Raw genomic sequence first — 19547 nt, forward strand, 5'->3', positions numbered from 1 at the left:
ATGTTGAAGTAAAACAAGAAATTAACATTGAGTGTAAAGATTCGCAGAAAAATAAAATCTAATAACCACTACAAGTTCAAACCAGCTGTTCGTTGTTTGTTTGTTTATTATGGTTTATAAGTACCCATTCTTGCACATTTCAGGAACTCTGCCCGAGGTGCTGTACAATATCATAAAAGTAAACTGCTCCATGCAGGTGCAAGAGCTTAGCTCCGACAACATTGAGCATTGCTACATGATGAGAACCCATTCACTGCTATAAGATGCACATTCAAATTGGTTCCCATAGCAACAAAATGACATAAAACCTATAAATTGCTGCTTTTGGTTATTAATCAAAACCAAAGAATACTGTTATCAAAATTATTTCATTCTCTTTTTTTTCTAACTCGCTACTTCAGCTGATGAATAAACTCACTAAATATTCTACAGTATTATTTTTCATCTGTTTTTTTGTTGTTTTGTTTCGTGAAATGTGCTACGTACAGGTTTGGACATGGCAAACGACTACACTACATTCTTTTTTGTTATTTTGTTGCTCCATTGTCTTAATTATCCTGGGCTTGTCTGTGTTGAAAAAAACAACTATAAAAGCCTCACACAAACCATGAGCGAATAATATTAGGCATCACCTTTGATTAGCCCGTAAAAATGTACAAACAATTGAGTGTTTATTGCAGTCCAAAACTAGAGTAAAACATCAACCTTGAATACGAGTCTACAACTGACACTGTCAGCTCCACACACTCAAACTCATGCATTTTTAAAACTCCATTGACGTAAAAATCAGTGATGTGAATTAGGCTCATCAGTGTCCATAAATCCATCTTGTGATAAATCAGAAGAAGCATCGGAAGCTGGAGAAGAAGGAAAGGAATACGGAGACATGGTTCGATGCGAAGGGCCACTGTCACTCGCCATTGATGATGTCCTTGATGTGCGATTCTGCGTCCTTGAGTTGGTGGTTTGCACTGGGATGGGCGAAGTGCCATGCCCTTGAGCTAGGGGTGTGGCTAGTGGTGATGAGGGAGTGTTTGGGGCCGGAAGAGGTGACATGCGTGCTGTAGCTGAAACCAATGGTGAAGCTGAAGATCCAACTGCTTTGCTGTGTAACAAAAAAATTACACCTTAATATATGACCCCTTAATACCGTAGGACCCAGTAGAATAGTATTATGAATTGATGCACGATAGAGCCAAATGAGTTGACATGCTCGCAAAGCTGTCTGGCCATGCATATATCGTTCATTCATTTAGTACATGTGCTATTCAACCAGATCAAGTTTAAGAAAATACCAAAATACTTCTTGCCTGGTAATCAAGCTCTCGTTTTTGGTGCACTACATGCACTTTCCCAACTTGGCCTACCTCTCAGTAATAAGTGGTTATTAAAAATAATATGGTTAAAAATTCAAATTTTTACCAATTTTATACTTTTTATTATTCTTAGCTAGATATTTTTAAATTATTGTAATTTATTTTTAACTATAGGTGAGGGCCACAGGGTTACCAGTCCACGACTGTAAAGTGTTCCCTCGTTAAATAAAGTTACTACTGCTTCTACTACTACTACTACTACTACTACTACTACTACTACTACTACTACTACTACTACTACTACTACTACTACTACTACTACTACTACTACTACTACTACTACTACTACTACTACTACTAATTATGCTTCTAATTTTAACTTACTTGGGGGTTGTGTGATTGCTAAGGACTCCAGCAAGTCCAACTGGACCTGATTTTGCCATATCTGGGGAAGAAGAAACAACAGAACTTGAATGACTGTAGTATGAATGAATGATATAGGTGCTTATATAGCACATTTACAAAGCTCAATGCGCTTCACAGTAAGAATTTTATTGGATGAGATCGGACATCAGCATATCAGGTGCCTTTGGCAGCCGCTATCCGTCCATGCATATGATCTCATCACACCACCCAACCCATAGAATAGAAACAGACCACAACACCGGGAACTTCATGCCCTACTCTTTATGATGAGGGTGTGGGTTCTTTAACGTCCCCTGCTGATTGTAACACTGAAAGATGCAGGAGACAGGACCTACGGTTTATCGTCCTTTTCCGAGAAGACTAGAACGCCTAACCATTTGTAGATGTAATTACAAAGGCAGCACATTCTCCTCAATTATTTTAAGACTCTGAGTGTTGGTCCAATCTGGGAGTCAAACCCGAGACCTCCCGCACGGCAGTCCGGAGCTCTACCAACTGTCGGCGGTAGTTAGGTTCCTCTATTATCAAGCGACTAGAAGTACCGCTACTCTCACTGGAAGTGTTGCTCGGTTCTTGATGAATCACATGGTGTGAATAAGCCCAACCAGAGCACTAGATTCTATGCCATTTGTTTTTCTCTACAGATTGCCAGCTCCCACTGGTGTCAAAGATCAGTGATAGCACATTCATGCAAGTACCAAGTGTCCGCAGGTTCAAAAGTCATTAATTTCAGGTTTTCCTTGCAACTGTTCTGATCTCGATTAAAATTATTTGATAAAAGTTGACACTGGCTTAAAATATGTACAAGACGTTTCGGCTACTGCTGTAGCCTTTTTCAGCAATATGTAAATTTAAAACGGCGTCCCTGGTGTTATAGGAATAAAAACTAAAAAAATGCAGAAAAAGGTGATAAGGAATGTACTGAACAAAATGGGGGGTGGAATTCTAAAAAACGCGACTAAAAAAGATAGAATAGGGGGTGGTATGCAATTAAACTTAACAATTTTTAATTGCATACCAGTGTCAACTTTTATCAAATAATTTTAATCTTATCATGCCTGGCTACAAACCAGATATTTTTTGTTCTGATCTCTTTCCCGTTAAATTAAATAAATTATGTACTTTATCCCAAACTCAACTATCAGTAAAAACTAACAATGTCAGTATAAACTAAACAGGCATTTACAGAACAAAATGTTAAAAACTTACCCATGACGTAAGGTTCAAGTGCTTTAGGAACCATTGTTCTTGAAGCCCTGAGGTTTGCCTCTGCGCACTGCCCTTTCTCCAAACCAAATGCCATTCCCATTCGTTTCAACACCTCAATATCATCATGGATTTCAAATGTGTTGTCGAAGTTGAATAGATATTCAAATCTATGGAGAAAAAAGGTAAAAAACAAAAAGGAATTATTTTCACACAAATCAAGAGTCTGTTGTTGTTGTTTACATGTAGGTGTCCACGAAATGTCTAGTATAAACATTGGCTATGCAACTCATGTTTTCTTTTCTTTTTCAAAATTCCACATTTCCAAATTATTTAAATTACACTTTTCCAAATTCCAATTCGACCTGGATAGAGGACCCACATGAAAACCAGCTAGAGCTGATGTGACTTCCGCTCTAAATATTGTAATTCATTTTTCATTTATTTGTTTGCCAATAATTTTGCTTATATCTCACCCCAAAAGGAGACATAGAATTTTCAGATTCAACCCAAGCAGGGAGCCTTCCAACATTTTTCCCTTTCGCTCCCGCTTATTTTTTAACTGTAACTAACTGCAAGTGTAGTAATAAAAGGAATGAAATGTTATTGGCAGCCTTACTTGTCATTAGATATGCTGCAATCGATGACAGTTTTCTTGCTTGTGTTTACAATGATAAAAGGAAGATGTATAGCTGTGTTAGGAGCTGGGGAGCCATGTTCCTTTTCCACCTGCTTGTTTCTTTGGACAAGATTCTTGAAAGCAATTTGCTGAAATGGAATCACAAAAAATGTTAGTACAAACAAGCATGCTAAAGCTTCTATTTTGAAGCAAGCACAATCATCGGCTTACTTGAAGTATTAATTCCTGTAACTCAGCTGTTTTTTGCCTTATTCTCTCTTGTCTGTCTTTCTTCTCCTCCTGTAAATAATAAATTAAATGTTTGCATTAGAGACAATAAAAAAGGGTGATGTCTGTGTTTGACCTTAGTGGCCCATCAGGCTTGAGCTTATCCCAGTTTCAGTACTATCAAGTGACTTGGAGTATTTTCTACTCCCTCCTGGATGGGATGCTTATCCATTGCAGGGTTTCTCCCCCAGCTTTTAATTTGACGGCACCCATTTATACATCTGGGTGAAGTCTGAGAGGCTCTGTGAGAGTTAAGTGTCTTACTCAAAAACACAATACAGTGCCCCAGCCAGGGCTCGAACCCAGACCACTTGATCTGGAGTCCAGCGTGCTAACCATTAGGCCACCGCACCTAAACCGTCCAGCTTTGAACTCAAAGAAACATCAAAACATTCTGTACCTCTAACTGTTGGCATTCCTGTGCTGAGTTTGTAGGTAGTCCTACCCATTTGATCTCTTTTTTTTCTTTTGATATGATGTTCATGGCCATCAGCACATTCAGTGCATCGTAAACTCTTCTTCTGATGTTTTTCTGGTCGTAAGCCTACAATTAACATTAGATAATTCAAACATAAATGACCACACCTACCAATCCATTAACACTAGTCACAGTTGAAACTAAATACTTGATGGAAAAGTCTTGCAAAGAAGCTAAGTGACCCCTACCCACCAGCACTTTACTCTGGTTTATGCACCATAAAATGCCAAGAAGCATTGCTAATATGATCTGAAATGATCTGTAAGTTCATTGCAAGTTACTATTTAGCAAAGACAGTGCTATGTGAGAGCATGAAAATAGTCTGAACAAGGCTCAACAAAGACTTCTGGTGCTCCCATCCTTGCTACAACATCAATGTTAACATTTTACAAGTTTCACACTGTGACCACCCTGGTGCTGCATTTTAGTCTAAGAATGAGCCTCTCTATGGGTATTTCCGAAGAAATCGAAGACGCGAAGATCACCGCGGAAAAAACGAAGATCTCAAGATTGAAGCGAAGATCTGAAATTGACCAAAATTCACGTGATCAAATTAAACACTCCGATATAAAATTGTCAAAATTCCTAAACACTACAGAAAATATCTGTAATTTTTAAATGTTGGCATTTGACAACATTCCATGGAAAAACCAAACGAAGATAAAAGGAAGATCTGTTTAAAGAAAACGAAGATTTGCAAAAAGTTGCGAAGAAAACGAAGACCGTGGGTACCCATAGAGAGGCTCAAGAATGCAGTGCATAAACTTTTATCACAAAGTTTTGTCATCTTTGTTAAATCTACCTACTGCCTTCTCCCACCCAGTGTGTTTTGCAAGTTGTCCTTATAATTTTTCTGGGTTTTTTTCCACACAAATCTTTAAAGATAGTAAAAATATGGTGTTTGCTTGAGATATACCTGGTCTGTTGGTGAAAGATGTTTGTCAGGATCACTGAACTCTTGAACTAACTCATCAGCAACCTGAAAGGAAATGTTTTCTTCCTTATTGTAGTGTAGAATAAGTTTCTTGGAATCAGAGAAAACTTCGCAATAGCTTATAAAGGCCAAAAAAGCCAACAAAATGGCAGTTATTTGGTCATGTTACCTCATTGTATGACGTTGTTCTTTTCTGTTGGACTTTCTCACACACTTTCATTGAGAAATGTCTCAGTCCCTTTCCACTTTTATCTCCCCCTGAGCGACCAGCGCTGGGCAGTCTCTTGCCTCTCTTCCTGCATGTGAAGAAATATTGTAAATCAGTACATTCATATTCAATATATTTTTTTCTTAAAAAGAACAACAAAATATTGTTACCTTTCTGCACTGTCTAGTAAATCATTTTCCATGCAATCAATCCTTCTTTTCTTTCCACTGTTTGGAGTAGTGTTTACCCTGAAATGGAATAAAGAAGATTACATTACATTTTTGGGTATTTACTATTGAAGAGTTTGTATTGTGTGAACCAAAAGTAGTTTCCCCTTGGATTTGCTTGTCTTCACCGTGTGGTAAAGGAAACAACTTAAAACATGTTAAAAAATAGCATGCCCCACCCTGCTGGGGTTCAATTTGACTGGTGTCAAGTTTATTTTGGGCCATTTTGTAACTGTCACAAACTGTATGGCAGCTATTTTGAACTAATTTTGGAGTTTAAAAAGCAGCTAGTTGCTAAGGATGAAGAGGTATGAGCAAGCAGCTTTAAGAAAAACATTAGCTTATCATCCTTTTATTGAGATTTGAAGTCAGAATTTGAGTGAAGGCTGTTTTTGTGAGCAAAATTCCAACCAATTTTGACACGTGTCGAATTTGGTTGCTAAGCTCTCCTTGGTAAACATGTTTCAGTAAATAGACGTAAATCATGCTGTAAAGATAGCTTCACTTAGTTGACCACTTCATTTTTACCCCTGATTCCTCAAACTCACAATTTCCCAAACCAATTTCATTTCCCTCAGAGGTTTGAGAAATTGGGACTACAGCTCTGCTAAGAGATCCATTTATGTTGTGTGGGCGATTTATGATAGCTTATTATCACTAAATATAGTAAGCAACATTTACCTTGGCCACGAGGCTGCGGCATTAGCAGGAACAATTGGTGCAGCAATCATTGTTGGTGTTCTTGGACTTCCACTAACAGCAATAATCTGGTGTGGTCCAGGAGAACCAAGTACCTGTGAAAAAACAAATTTAGTTAGTATTCGATTACGTAAGAAAAACTTTTTTTATGGAAACTGTAGGATCAAGTCTTATGACTGTTAACGTCTAATAATTGTATTTTTCAGAATCAAGTAAATAGGGATATCTGGGGATTATTGACAACCATGCAGTATTAACTTCTTTCAGACCATGTGTGTTCTTACCATTCCTAGGCCAGAGAAAAGCTTATCAAAAATAAGCAAGAAAGCAGCCAGAATGGAGGCCCTGCCAGGGGGTCCTCGAGTCGCTTGTCTGAATTTCAAAATGCTTGGTGTTGCTGTTTTATCTGCCATTCTAGGCATTTTTGTCACTTGTCAGAATTTGGCTAGAGCTATTATTGTTTGTCGCAATTTCATTCATGTGCTGTCGCTACTTTTTGGGCCATGTCGCTTGTTGAAATTTACCCTGGCAGGGCCTCAGAATGGCTAAAAGCAAATGCTGTGCTCTGAATCAAACTAAAATAAATCAGAGGTCTATGGTTGTTTTGGTTTGTTGTTCGGCAAGATAGTTTATTCTTGCAGTGCTCTTTGCTACAGCAAACTAAACACAATATGATGCAGAGTAACCTGTGATGGGTGCATCCCACTCAAAGGGAGTAACAACACTTAATGCTTTGATCTCTAATCAGAGCTTAGCACAAGTCTCTGCTAGAGCAGACAATGTTTTTTTTTCACTATCACTGTACTATTTAATGTTTGGGTCCCTTACCATTGGAGATGGTGCGGAGTTCACTGTTTTGGGTAAAATGACAGGCGACATCTTGGCAGTGGTGACAGGCATGACAGTTGGGTTGCTTGCAGCTGTTGAAAAAATAAGAGATATTCGGACATGAACTCACTTTAATGCTCAATTTAATAGTGAGTTTTACTGACACTGGTCTATTTACAGTTATCATCCAGTGACTCTCAAAGTTAGTTTATGATAAAATAGGAAGAGTGAGATTTTAAGATGTGTGTGTGCAGATGCATAGGTTGTAAAGCGGCCATGGGTATTTCAGGGGGGGTGGGGTTTCCACTAGGAACTGGATCAATTGACATGTGCAGTTGAGTCCACCTCTGGGCTCAGTTGTTGAAAGGGTGGATAACTCTATCCACCAGATAAATCACTATCCAGTGGATAACTGTCATACAAAACCAGAGCTGTGCTCTAACAGAGCCCAGGGCTACAGGCAACTTACTTTCACCTTTACGCAACTTGTAAAAGTTCGCTACCATGAAAGCTTTTAAAGTGCTACTACGATCAAATTTTCGATTTCCATTTTTTTACATTTTCGCGTACAATTTGACTTTCTTACTTACCTTGCCAATTTTCAATCCATTACGAACATCAGAAGTCGTTTTATTTTAACGTCTATTTCCGATAATTTACGGCCGCCATTAAAAAACCTTGTTCCAAGGCTTGGTTGCGAATAGGGAGAAAATGACGTCAAAGACTCCAAATACCTCACGGGTTGAAATTATAATAACAATCAGCATAGAACATTGCACGAAAAATAAGCCCAAACTTTTTGTTGCTTTTCGCGTGATTTTCACTACATATTGTTATTATAATTTCAACCCGTGAGGTATTTGGAGCCTTGACGTCATTTTCTCCCTATTCGCAACCAAGCCTTGGAACAAGGTTTTTTAATGGCGGCCGTAAATTATCGGAAATAAACATTAAAATAATACGACTTCTGATGTTCGTAATGGATTGAAAATTGGCAAAGTGAGTAAGAAAGTCTTCTTGTACACGAAAATGTAAAAAAATGGAAATCGAAAATTTAATCGTAGTAGCACTTTAAAAGCTGGGCACCCAAGATTTCTTACAGAAGAACCTTTGCGCACCCTGCAATTATTCCAAGAGTACAGCTTTGAAAACCTTCTTTGCTATCCACCAGATAGTGATTTATCTGCTGGATAGCGTTATCCACCCTTTGAACAGCTGGGACCTGTACAATAGCCAGCATTTTTCATCCTGAAGGTGCGCTGATCTATACACTTCAGTCTTATTGAAACCTCACAACAATAGCTGCCTCTCTGCAACAGCCAGTAAATTCTGCCCTGGCGGGACCGCTGTAGAGATGTGCAATATTACTGTAGTTCCCTTGTAACTGATCCATTTTATGCTTTTGAATCAGGAGTGAAAAATCCCTTCATGTATGTGATGACATAAAAGTTTCACACCCAGGCAAGAGGTGCGATGACACCTGGGAGTTGGTAGATATGTCGTCTTCACTACATGTTTGAATTCCAGTGTTTTGAAATGATTTGCTCAATCATCTCATCTCATTTCTGCTATAACAAAGTGTGCGCTATGAACACTTTAGCCCAGCTGTTAACACATAAATCAAAATTGCAATCAATTTTGCAAGTGGTGATTGTGTCACTGATCACAAAACCAAGAATGCCTGTGTTTTTTTAGGTAAAATTTTTGAGCAATAATAAAAACTCATACCAGAGTAATGCAATAATGCAATACAAGACAGAAAAAAAAAATTCAAATTTCAGTTTTCATTGAGGTGTGCCAAAAGCTCATCTAACACAAAAAGAGGTTATTTAACTTTTCAATGCAATTGTAGACAAAGTGCCTCAGGGGAGAAAAGAGCAATTGGTCTGAAAAACAATCAACAAATATCTCAAAATTTCTTCTATAGCTGTATATATATATTCAGCCACTAACATGTTTACCTTCTGTCGATTTCTGTTTCTCCAAGAAAGATAGGATCTGCCAAAGCAGTTTAGTTAACAATAAACATATACAGCCGGCTTCGAAGAAATTAATACCTATAGCATTAAAATCTCAAAACCGTAAGCTTGTTTCACGTTAACCAATGACAGAGATCATAGAAGATCGAATCAGTGATAATTCACGCAATAAACTTCCATCCGGACCTATAAAAACAATTTGGTCGATTTCAAGAAACTCTAGCAAGCGGAGATGAAATTAATATGAATAGATTTCAAGTCAGCGACATGTCAAAGGAAACAGATCAACATTCGAGTATCCTAAATCAAATCCTAAAGCAAACAAGCAAAAAAGCCTACTGTTGACTCTTTGATGAGAGGAATCTTTCAGTCCGTCTATAGTTCCATTGTTGTCAATCACGCCAGCCTGCAAGTCAAAATAAAGAAAGAAAAGGCGAAAGTATTTAGTATTTAAGCTGTGATGAAGTTGGAAAACCTATTGATGAAACTCTTTCTTGGAAATCAATCGCTGAATGAAGGTATATAAGCTAGAAGGCTCGATCAGAAGTTAGCTCACAATCAATACCAGAATGCAATCGATCTTAGCACTAGCGGTCCTACGGGTGAAAGAATAAGTCCCATTTACAAGAAGAGCTTTGGAAATATTATCATGAATTATGAATTGCGATGTTAGAAGCAATCGCGGATAAATTTAAATATGCTTTACACTGTTCCTTGAGTAGTAAACCCGTGCAATCGTCACAGCGCATACACGAGGCTAGGTCGATCGCTTCCTACCTCTCGGGCTATACCCTCAAGACCACTGTCTTTGTAAAACTTTAAAAAGTCTTCCTGCACCATTGAGGCGTCCCGGCTCACAACTCCTTTGACTGGAGTGGATGGGTTACTTTTCACAGGGCTCGGTTGACCTACAACAGATTTGAATATTCAGTAGCAGCTTTCACTTGTAAATTGAATTGTTAGCTTCTACGGATAAAAGGAAGCGTGTCTCGAGCTCGGCAAGCTAACACGCTCAACTAGAAACTAAATTCTTTAAGGTACAAGGATATTAGCGAAATCGACGGAAAACAATGCCCCGTTTTCACTTAGTACTGGCGTACGAGAAATGTAAACCTAGCTTGAATAAAGAAGAACGCAACTTACAGCTCATTTCACGTTCAACGCAAACGGAAAACATGAAAACACGTGTATTGGACAAAAATCGGGAAATACTAACCTTCGATCCACAAGCTTGTGAGTGTGGCTGTTGGATTCGACATCAGTACAATCTAAAGCGAAGTTAAAACTCTCACTGAAGCTCCAACCGATGGCATGGGTGATGCGTGTACCAAAGTTTGCGCAAAGCCTCAAAGGTAAAATGCGACAGAAACTTATCGAAATCGCCAACTGGAATACGGTCTGATTTCAACGCGATCGCTTTAAAAGTACTTGGAAATGTTAGATTTAGTGCAATATCGGTTTCAGAGGCATATTTGAGGGTTACTGTGAGAGAAATCAGTCTTTAGTTTCTTAATTCCTCGCTCGAGCGGACATGTTTTTGCACCGACTTCAGGCCCTGACAAACGATCTTCGCGGTGGGGTTTAATTTTGCGTTCTGATTGGCTTATTATTAACCACGTGGCTAATAGTTAAGCACTGCGCAAATGCAACATTCCGGGCATTTCTTCGCTGCCTCGTTCGCGGGAAAATCACAGCCGCTTATGATTGGTCAGTCAAGTTATGGAGGGAAAATGTCCCTGAAATTTCACTTTGCCTTTCACTTTAGACGGAAAATCCACCGAGTTTTGAACGCAATTTTCATGTGTTGCCAGCGCCCTTTACAAAAAGAATGCCGCCCGCTTTTAAATTTGTAAAAACGCATTCATGCATTGCAGCCAAAATAAAGGAAATCAACTAGTCTTTCAAACAAATTGCATATTATTTTACGCTCTGTTCCATCACGTATGCTCAGGGGGATAAATAAATTACTTATCTGCCTTGTCGGCGTGCAGTATAATTGACAATATGATATCAAAGTCAATTCTTGTTCAGATGAAACCGCAGCATCGCCAATTGACTTTTGAGCGAAGTTCAATTTTTGTTTTCAGTATTTTCAAGCCTTGTAAGACCTCAAACTTGGAAACCAGTTATGTTTATATTCTTTAATAGCATGGTTCGTTTCTGGAGAAGAAAATAAAACTTTCCCAGTTTTATTTTATACGCTCACTTTCAAGCTCTTTCAAGGACGAGTCGAGAATCCATTATTCTCAATAAAAGTGAAATTTGCGATATTTGTGGCTCTACACCTGAGTGAATAACCTTTACCTTGCTAAATGAGTTTTCTTGAATAATTAAGTATTGTTATGAAATCCACCTTTTGAAGTTTTTCACGTCCCACGAACGTAAGAATCCAGTCAGAAATTCTGCCCTTTTCTTTACCATTTTTTAAAACAGTTACATATAGAGTCACAAAAACAGCGACTAAAAATTATTACACGAGTGTGAAAACATAGCTTATCGACACTTAACAGGGAAATGAATTCGCTGGATAAAAATAAAAACAAACAGATGTGCTGTATTAAAACATGCATTGTGATGATAATTCTTCAAAAAGACACAACTAATTTTTTAACTTTTCGCGCTCTGGTGCATGCTCGCAAAAGCGTAATTTTAAAATGGTAATTGCCGAGAGGCAAATCAGGCAAAGTGCACGCAAAAACCTACACTGTTAAACACAACCCAGAATACTGAAACTTCACTAAACAAATAGCAAGGTTAGCAACAGCTAGCTTAGCGAATATCCAGTTTATAGCGTTCCACGTTTGCAACATGATAATTTAAATAAAAACCTACCGCCTTCTGCTACTGGAAAGCAAATATTGATAAGTCTCTCGCTAGCTGCATGCACAATGACTTCGGCCTGTAAACACTTTTTATGTATTGCTCTGAAGTGTCGAAGAGTGTCATTTAATATCTATTTCATACATTTAGAATTCAGATACTGCAAAGACGGGGGTATCCAGATGGAGATGGGGGAGGGAAGGGTCCGAGAAAACTTGACTTATGCAACAGTAGCCTGGTACAGCCGCCCGCTCTTAGTTTTCTTGAGAAATGGTGGCTGTAGACTGGCTAATGAAACAGTCTCTGAAGTTTAACATCATAATTTGATAACCCTTTGTCGTCCCTTCACGCACATGCAAACACACGCGCGCGATGAACCTTCCAGCTCTCTCCCCCTCCCCGACTGGACCTTTACTAAAATTACGCTTCGCTAGCCCTGGTATCGTTCGTGCTAAGGTGGATTTCAACTGTTACGTAAATTTACGTGTCTGTTGTGTCTACGAAAAACGTTGAACCACATTTAACTTTTTCTGCAGACGCAAGCACACGTCTCTATGTTTTTTACAGAAGTAAATTCACGCGGCAGTGGAAATCCACCTTTAGAGAACCGCACGAATTACCTACTGACACAAGACAACTTGATCGGACCTATAAGAACACTTCATCTGATTTATTTACCGCTTTGCTACCCTCGTAACTTTTGAGTTGAGTGTTCACACACGCGCCTCGACAATATTGAACTATCAGACCTCTTCAACAAACACTTAATGATTATAAAATGTTTCCTGAAGTTGTGCAATTACCAAGCAATCAGGCAGGCTTATACTGCTTTCGTAAGACAGTTTGTGGACCTACGTTGAGTAGATATCTAACCAGTAAATCGTGCTCTTCCTCCCCCTAAAAAATTGCCTGATCGGAGGTACGTAAACACAGCAATCTGACAAAAATTTAAGACTATCTATTTGCGATAATTTGTTAGACTGTCCACCACCACCTAGTTTCTCGCCCGGGGGGGGGGGGGGACTCCTATATGAAACGGACGGGGATGCTCGTCGAAAATTTTGAAAAGAACCCCTAAAAGAGACCAATCTGGCTGTGGCTCAAGCTCTTCTTGACCCCTAAAAGATGCCAAAAAAACTAAAAAAATTGAATTTATATTTGTTTGTTTCTTCGTGTGTAACCCTAAACGAGACCATTATGGCTAAAAACATTGGTGTTTTGCTCGGGACACCCTAAGCGAGACCAAAAATCCGAAATTTACACCCCTAAGCGAGATGACGAGCATCCCCGTCACTTTCATATACGAGTCCCCCCCCCCCCCCCCCAGGGTTTCTCGTATTTTCTTCGATCGTTAAACGCGGGAAAAATCTGGACGCCAGCGCAAAACGGGACACACTCGCTCTTCGCGTTCTTTTGCGTAGAAAAATAGAGAATAAGAACAGCCTAAGAATTTGTGCTATGTCTTCACAGACAAGATCACCTAGTTGACGATCAATTCATCGCAAGTTTACGAGTATAACCGGTTCGCAAACTCGCATTTCCAAAATCACAAGAAACAAGTTAGAAATTTTCCGGCATAGCGGGAAGATTAATTGAGAGAGACGTGGATGGTTCGAATCTCTCAGGTCTTAAGGTTAACAGTAACTACAGCTAATGGTAGACATGTACATGACAGGGATGAGTCAGGGCGAGGAGTACGTGGAAATGGTAACTTTGTTTCCAATTTGCCCGTCAGAGAACATATAAAACAGCCGTCGAGGCGAACAAAACAAAAACCTTCCTTTGTCTTGAACAATAACAGCGTCTGCAAGAACTAAATACCCCCTTTTTCGTTCTGGGCTTCATTTTCAGGAGCTCGCACGTTAGCTAGCTTCCTCCACTTTTATTTCCAAGCTCCTTTGTCTCGAGCTCCTTGGCGTTCGCTTTTTCATTCTTCCTTGATGTTCTTGTTGAAGCTTGTTTGGTGAAGTTTGTGGCAGGTTTACGTAAAATTCAACTAGTTTCATTTCCTCTTAAAGACTTCAGAACCAGTGGGAATCTGGTGCAACCGGCAGACCTTGTATTTCGTAGTACATAAATAAAGTCTGACCCAACTGGCTGACTGACTGACCGACTGACTGACTGACTGACTGACTGACTGACTGACTGACTGACTGACTGTCTGCCTGTCTGACTGACTGACTTTAGTATGGTATGGTATGGTATGGTATGGTATGGTATGGTATGGTATGGTATGGTATGGTATGGTATGGTATGGTATGGTATGGTATGGTATGGTATGGTATGGTGTATCTTTATTGCACCGTTCTCTCCAAGGACAAGTATTGGTCTGTTTTCAATAAAGCACCAAACATTAACTAAATTGACTGACAAAGCAAGGGACACTTGAAATCAGAAAAGGTGTAGGGATTCTTATCGGCACAATTCTCAACCGGAATTGGATTCAGACGCCCAGAGAGGTAATTGTGTATCGCTCTGTTTTATTAAAAACAAACCGTTATTCGTAGTAAATAAAATATAAAGATACCATACGTTAAAAAGTCCTTCGACACTGCCCCATACAAACACGGTAATAGGCACAATTACAAAAAGTATCTTAACTATAGAATTACTTTATAGTTCAAAAATACTTCCGTCGAGTGCTTATTGTGTAATCCAAAGTTGAACGTAAACCAAAATAACCGTAAAATAAAGGCGACTTTTTTATAGTGCCAATGTGAACCAAGAAATCTTTCTACGACTGATGAAATTAATTTAAACGTCTCTTACAAAGAAAAGAGCCAAAATGGCCAGAATGATGTGCTGTTTTCAAATATTTAAATGTTTCCCGGAATACGATGTGTAGAATAAGCCTTGTTCTGATATGCGAACAGTTGGGCTGCAATTCCGTCACAAGCAACTATCCCATCTATAGTAAATAATAAAGATGGTAAATTTTAAGCTCGGTAATAAATAATAAAGATAAGATGTTCTACATGACACGAGCATGGGAAAAAGAAAAATTCTGAGTCCCCGACGGGAATCGAACCCACGGTCTATTTCTTTGTCCCATGCTCTCTGTCCCATGCTCGTGTCATGTAGAACATCTTATCTTTATTATTTATTACCGAGCTTAAAATTTACCATCTTTATTATTTACTTCAAAACTTGATGAATTCGACATTGCTGATCCTAGCAGTATGCAGGACGCGTGTCACATATCAACCTAGTAAAATGGCCCAGCTCACAACGAGTCTCTCGTAGCTCAGTTGGTTAGAGCACCCAACCGGTATCTGGGAGGCCATGGGTTCGATTCCCGTCGGGGACTCAGAATTTTTCTTTGTCCCATGCTCGTGTCATGTAGAACATCTTATCTTTATTATCCCATCTATGTTGTACACGGTGTGCATTTGAAAAACATTTTACTGCCAGCATCCCGTAAAGACTACAGAGCCCCTCCCAGTTCTTGTATTATACACCCTTTTAATAAGTCGAGACACCATTTTGAATATTTAACTTTCCACGAATGACGTTGTTAAATATATTTATTTGTGCCTCGACGTATTAAAATGAAGTATCTACCATTGTAATAAGCCGAAGTGTCATTTTGAATATTTTATTAATGACGTCATTCGCGGAAAAATAAAACTTCAAAATGGCCCCTCGACTTATTAAAATGGTGTATATGGCACAGTTTCATACCCAGGTTCGTGGGGACATCGCGGTAATACTGGAAGCATATGGGAACCAGGCTTAACAAAAGCGCACGGTGTTCTATTCGTGCTGCACGTGCCAGCGTGCATGTAATTCACACATATTAAATTGAAATATCTTCACTGCCATGAATTGTGGGAGTGTTGATCAAAACGGTTGATATTTTGTAGGATACTTGACCAGAAGACTTTCTCTGCTGGATCGTGCACAATGTTCCCAACCAAGCTTCTCAAATAACTACAATAAATAACAACAAAAACAAATAATTCTTTATCAATAATTTTTTCCTAGTTTTTGGTGACTAGTCTACAATAAAAGATTCCAAAATTCTCATACAGAGTTTCATCGCACGAAAGCAACCAAGTCAACACAAAGTTTCGCCATGAACTTATAAACATTTTTATCAAAGACTACTTACGGTAACTGAAACAAACAAATAAATAAATAAATAAATAAATAAATGAAGAAATAAATAAATAAATAAATAAATAAATTTCAAAAATACATGAACGCCAAAAACCTTTATAACAAATAGCAATCGAAAGACAAGCCAGCGAAAATGTTTGGCAAAAAATACCACACACAAAAAGAAAGTTCTCTTGCGGTAATTTTAGACACAATGCAAAGTAATTTCATCAATTATAAGAAAGAAATCTGCATGAAGGAAAGTAACAAAGAGTGAACAATTCACATAATCACGCGTTCTGTAAAGGGATTTCTAGCGCTTACAAAACCAAAAACAAGAACACTAGCAAATTAAAACTCAAAACAAAACATGTAGCTGGTGGCAAGCGCGGGAAAACATGGAACAGGTGGGAATTAAGCGCGGGAAAACATGGAAACAGTAGTATGCGCGGGAAACGTGGCATAATCACGGTCGCCCATTGGTTTTCGCTTTGCACTTTATTGGCTGACAAAAATATCTACGATTTGATTGGTTAAAGCTTGTAGTACGCGTTTTCCATGCATCCAATTAGAAAGCACTATAAAACCAAATCCAACAAAAACTGCTTTAAGGAGACTAAAAGGAGAGCCGACATAGCTTACCTCAATATTTTTGTCATCACGAGCCCTTTGTGGCGTTCCATCTCCATTTTGCTTCATGGAGGCCTTTAATGCTAAGCCGTATAGCTTCAAAGCTTCCGCGCGACGAATGTAGAATGGCAAAACCTTAAATCAAGAGCAAACGTGTCAATCGGAGAAAATAAGACTTTAAACACCCTGCTACACGGTGAAAAAGTTTAACGAAACTTGCGTTTGTGACAAAAGTTTAAATATTAAATAGTTTAAAGGTTTCAAAATGCTGTTTGTTGTCTGAGTAGAAAGCAGTTCTTTTTAGGATCCTGAAGCTGTCTCGCGGCATAAACGTGAAAACGTTTTAGTCACCTGTGAAAAAGGGCCCAAGTGATTTCTGGACGTCAAGAAAAATCCTTCCAAACGGCAACGAGGCCTAAACTTGGAACTGAATGCTGGCAAAATGTTTCTCTAATTTAGTCGAGAATACCTTTATACTTTGAAACAGCCTTATGATTGCGAAGTACAGTCAACTCTCGTTATAGCGGACACGCTCGGGGCGTCGTTTAGTGTCCGTTATAGCGAGGGTCCGTAATAGCGGGAGTCATTTTCAGTCAAACCCCTTTCGCCGGGGATCTGGATTTTGTCCGTAATAGCGAGTGTCCGCAATAGCGGGGTGTCTGCAAGGCGAGAGTTGACTGTATACCTTTGGTGAAGGAAAGACACGCTGATCGGTGATGATATCCGCACAATATAAATGGTCGATTTTGATTGGTTGACCAAAAGGTAAAACTAAGAACCTCAATGACGACCTAGTTAACTACAAGTCTAGGACAAAACGAGATGACCTGCAACTTTGATCATACATAGATGTTGAGATTATGTTCAAAGCGTGTTCTAATACCCTCTAGGATTTCTGGATTTAAAAGATAAACGAATATTTTGTGTAATACCAACCTTTGAATCTGACACGTCCACCCACTTGACAAGCTCGTTAAAAGTTTCGTTTATTCTCTCGTCTAATGGAAGTAAACGGTGAAAGATACAACAGTTTAAGAGAACATTTAGTTTGTTACTGACCGCCTGGGTGTTGGATATATTCCTTTCCTAGAAAGATTATATTTTGATGTTTTCTTTAATTTGGACATTATTTTGTACATAAGCAAAATAACTTTAACAAATCATGACAAAATAAGATGACCTCTTGGGCCGGGTAGAAGCTCTTGCTAGGTCCCACATGAATTTGTTTTTTTTTTTTTGCAATTAAAATTTTATTTAGAAACATACATTACAATCTCTCCTTACTGATCGTGCTAAAATACTTACAGTCCTTACTTACACTACAATATATTACATTGTCTTTTGAAATATACAATGCAAGTCACTTAATCTATAATTGGAATATTATCAGGCTGTGCTACTAGTAGATATTTAATAAATATTTTCCGAGGTTAAAGTTTTCAGTTTTAATATTTTCGAGGTTTCGAGAAGGAGCTAGTCTCTTCCTATATTGGTTCTTATTAATAAATATTTTCCAGCTTATATTTAACGAGTAATTTCTCAATAAACTCATGAACGGAGATGGCTTTGCTATTGATTTTGTTAACATATATGTATTGGCGTATAGCTAAGGTGGTGTAGTTAAATTTCTTTTTTATACGCGGATCCCATATGCTAGAGAAGTAGCCAAACAAGACTTCCTCGGTGGTCGGAAAGATCTGACATAGGTTTGTTTGGTTAAACCATTGAACAACCCTTTGCACAAAAGTCTTTGTGAACGGACATTCGATGAATGTATGCTCGATGGAGTCTTTAACACCACAATAAAGGCATTCGTCCCACATGAATGGCTCGCTACTCTTCGAGAGAACAATATAACAAACAACAGAAACGATGCCCCCCCCCCCCCCCCTAAAAAAAAAAAAATGTAGCAACTGTTATACTAAAGGACCAGTAGCACTACAATCTACACTACTGGACCTCGGCCACGGGAACTTGTATGAACTTTTGGATAATGCACTTACAGATTGTTTCTTCAGTCTCTGGTTTATCTTCAGAGCTGCTGACATCTTGTTCAACTGCTGAAAGGAAAGTTGAAAGTGCAGTGAATTTTACCAAAGTAAGAAATCATAAAAGATTCAAAGATTATATATTTTTTTTCGCTGTACCTGGCGTTTCCTCGCCATGCGACACTTCTGAAGGCTTATTTAATATCTGATCAGCGAGAGCCAGTCCCTAAAACAAAAAAAATCCACAATTAAAAATCAAAATAAATATTTAAAGATTTAACAATAGAATCTCGTGAGTCAGGCAGACAAATGACTGCCTGATTTAACAGATGTTATTCATAAAGAAACTGCGACCAAATTTAAATACACAAGCGAACTCGATACGTGCTAAAATCTTTGTTTGACTTTGCACATTTTTTATTTTCAAAACTTTTATTGATTTATTAATTAAATATATTTATACACTGTACCTTTCATCTTACAACCTGCTTGATTTGATAATGACGTTAAGCCAACATCTAAACGTCGTCACTATTTCAAAAATTCTTTTCACCGAGTTTATGATGTTTTTACAGAATATTTTATCGCAATTTTTATTGTAAAATCTGTAAAATGTTTTACCAAATCCTTACTGATATTTACATGTAAAGAAAAACAAAAAACAACTTAAAAACTAGTATTGTATCACGTTTTGTCTTTACAGCCCATAAATTTACCTAAAAAAATCATGTTATTCCATTTAAAGACATCTGATGAAACGACCACAAAAGCCGCCGTCAACAAACGGATTTCTTTTTCTCTTA

The 19547-nt window shown here is 38.3% G+C and overlaps 2 protein-coding genes across 3 annotated transcripts in view; both read right to left on the reverse strand.

The window, feature by feature from the left end:
- Positions 1–88: 88 nt before the first annotated feature.
- LOC144663502 (transcription factor Dp-1-like) lies at positions 89–11609 on the reverse strand. The gene is made up of 14 exons (XM_078524472.1): positions 10425–11609; positions 9986–10116; positions 9548–9614; positions 7230–7321; positions 6384–6496; positions 5646–5723; positions 5437–5563; positions 5250–5312; positions 4256–4399; positions 3799–3867; positions 3568–3716; positions 2952–3118; positions 1701–1761; positions 89–1105 (listed from the first exon to the last, which is right to left on the reverse strand). The coding sequence occupies exons 1-14, from the start codon at positions 10465–10467 to the stop codon at positions 787–789; spliced, it is 1623 nt and encodes a 540-aa protein (XP_078380598.1). The 5' UTR covers positions 10468–11609; the 3' UTR covers positions 89–786.
- Positions 11610–14484: 2875 nt separating this feature from the next.
- LOC144662991 (tripeptidyl-peptidase 2-like) overlaps positions 14485–19547 on the reverse strand; it is a 35453-nt gene continuing 30390 nt past the window's right edge. Inside the window, exons 37-41 of one of the 2 annotated variants that reach the window (XM_078523918.1) lie at positions 18904–18970; positions 18760–18813; positions 17693–17754; positions 16769–16891; positions 14485–15958 (exon numbers count right to left, since the gene is read on the reverse strand). In XM_078523918.1, the coding sequence (XP_078380044.1) occupies positions 15869–15958; positions 16769–16891; positions 17693–17754; positions 18760–18813; positions 18904–18970 (396 nt within the window). In that variant the 3' untranslated portion in view covers positions 14485–15868. Of the gene's footprint in view, positions 15959–16768; positions 16892–17692; positions 17755–18759; positions 18817–18903; positions 18971–19547 lie in introns of both variants that reach the window. The other variant, XM_078523917.1, reaches the window with a different exon arrangement.

This window comes from Oculina patagonica, chromosome 8, assembly GCF_052425735.1.
Source record: "Oculina patagonica isolate OP01 chromosome 8, crgOcupat, whole genome shotgun sequence".
NCBI classification, from domain to species: domain Eukaryota; kingdom Metazoa; phylum Cnidaria; class Anthozoa; order Scleractinia; family Oculinidae; genus Oculina; species Oculina patagonica.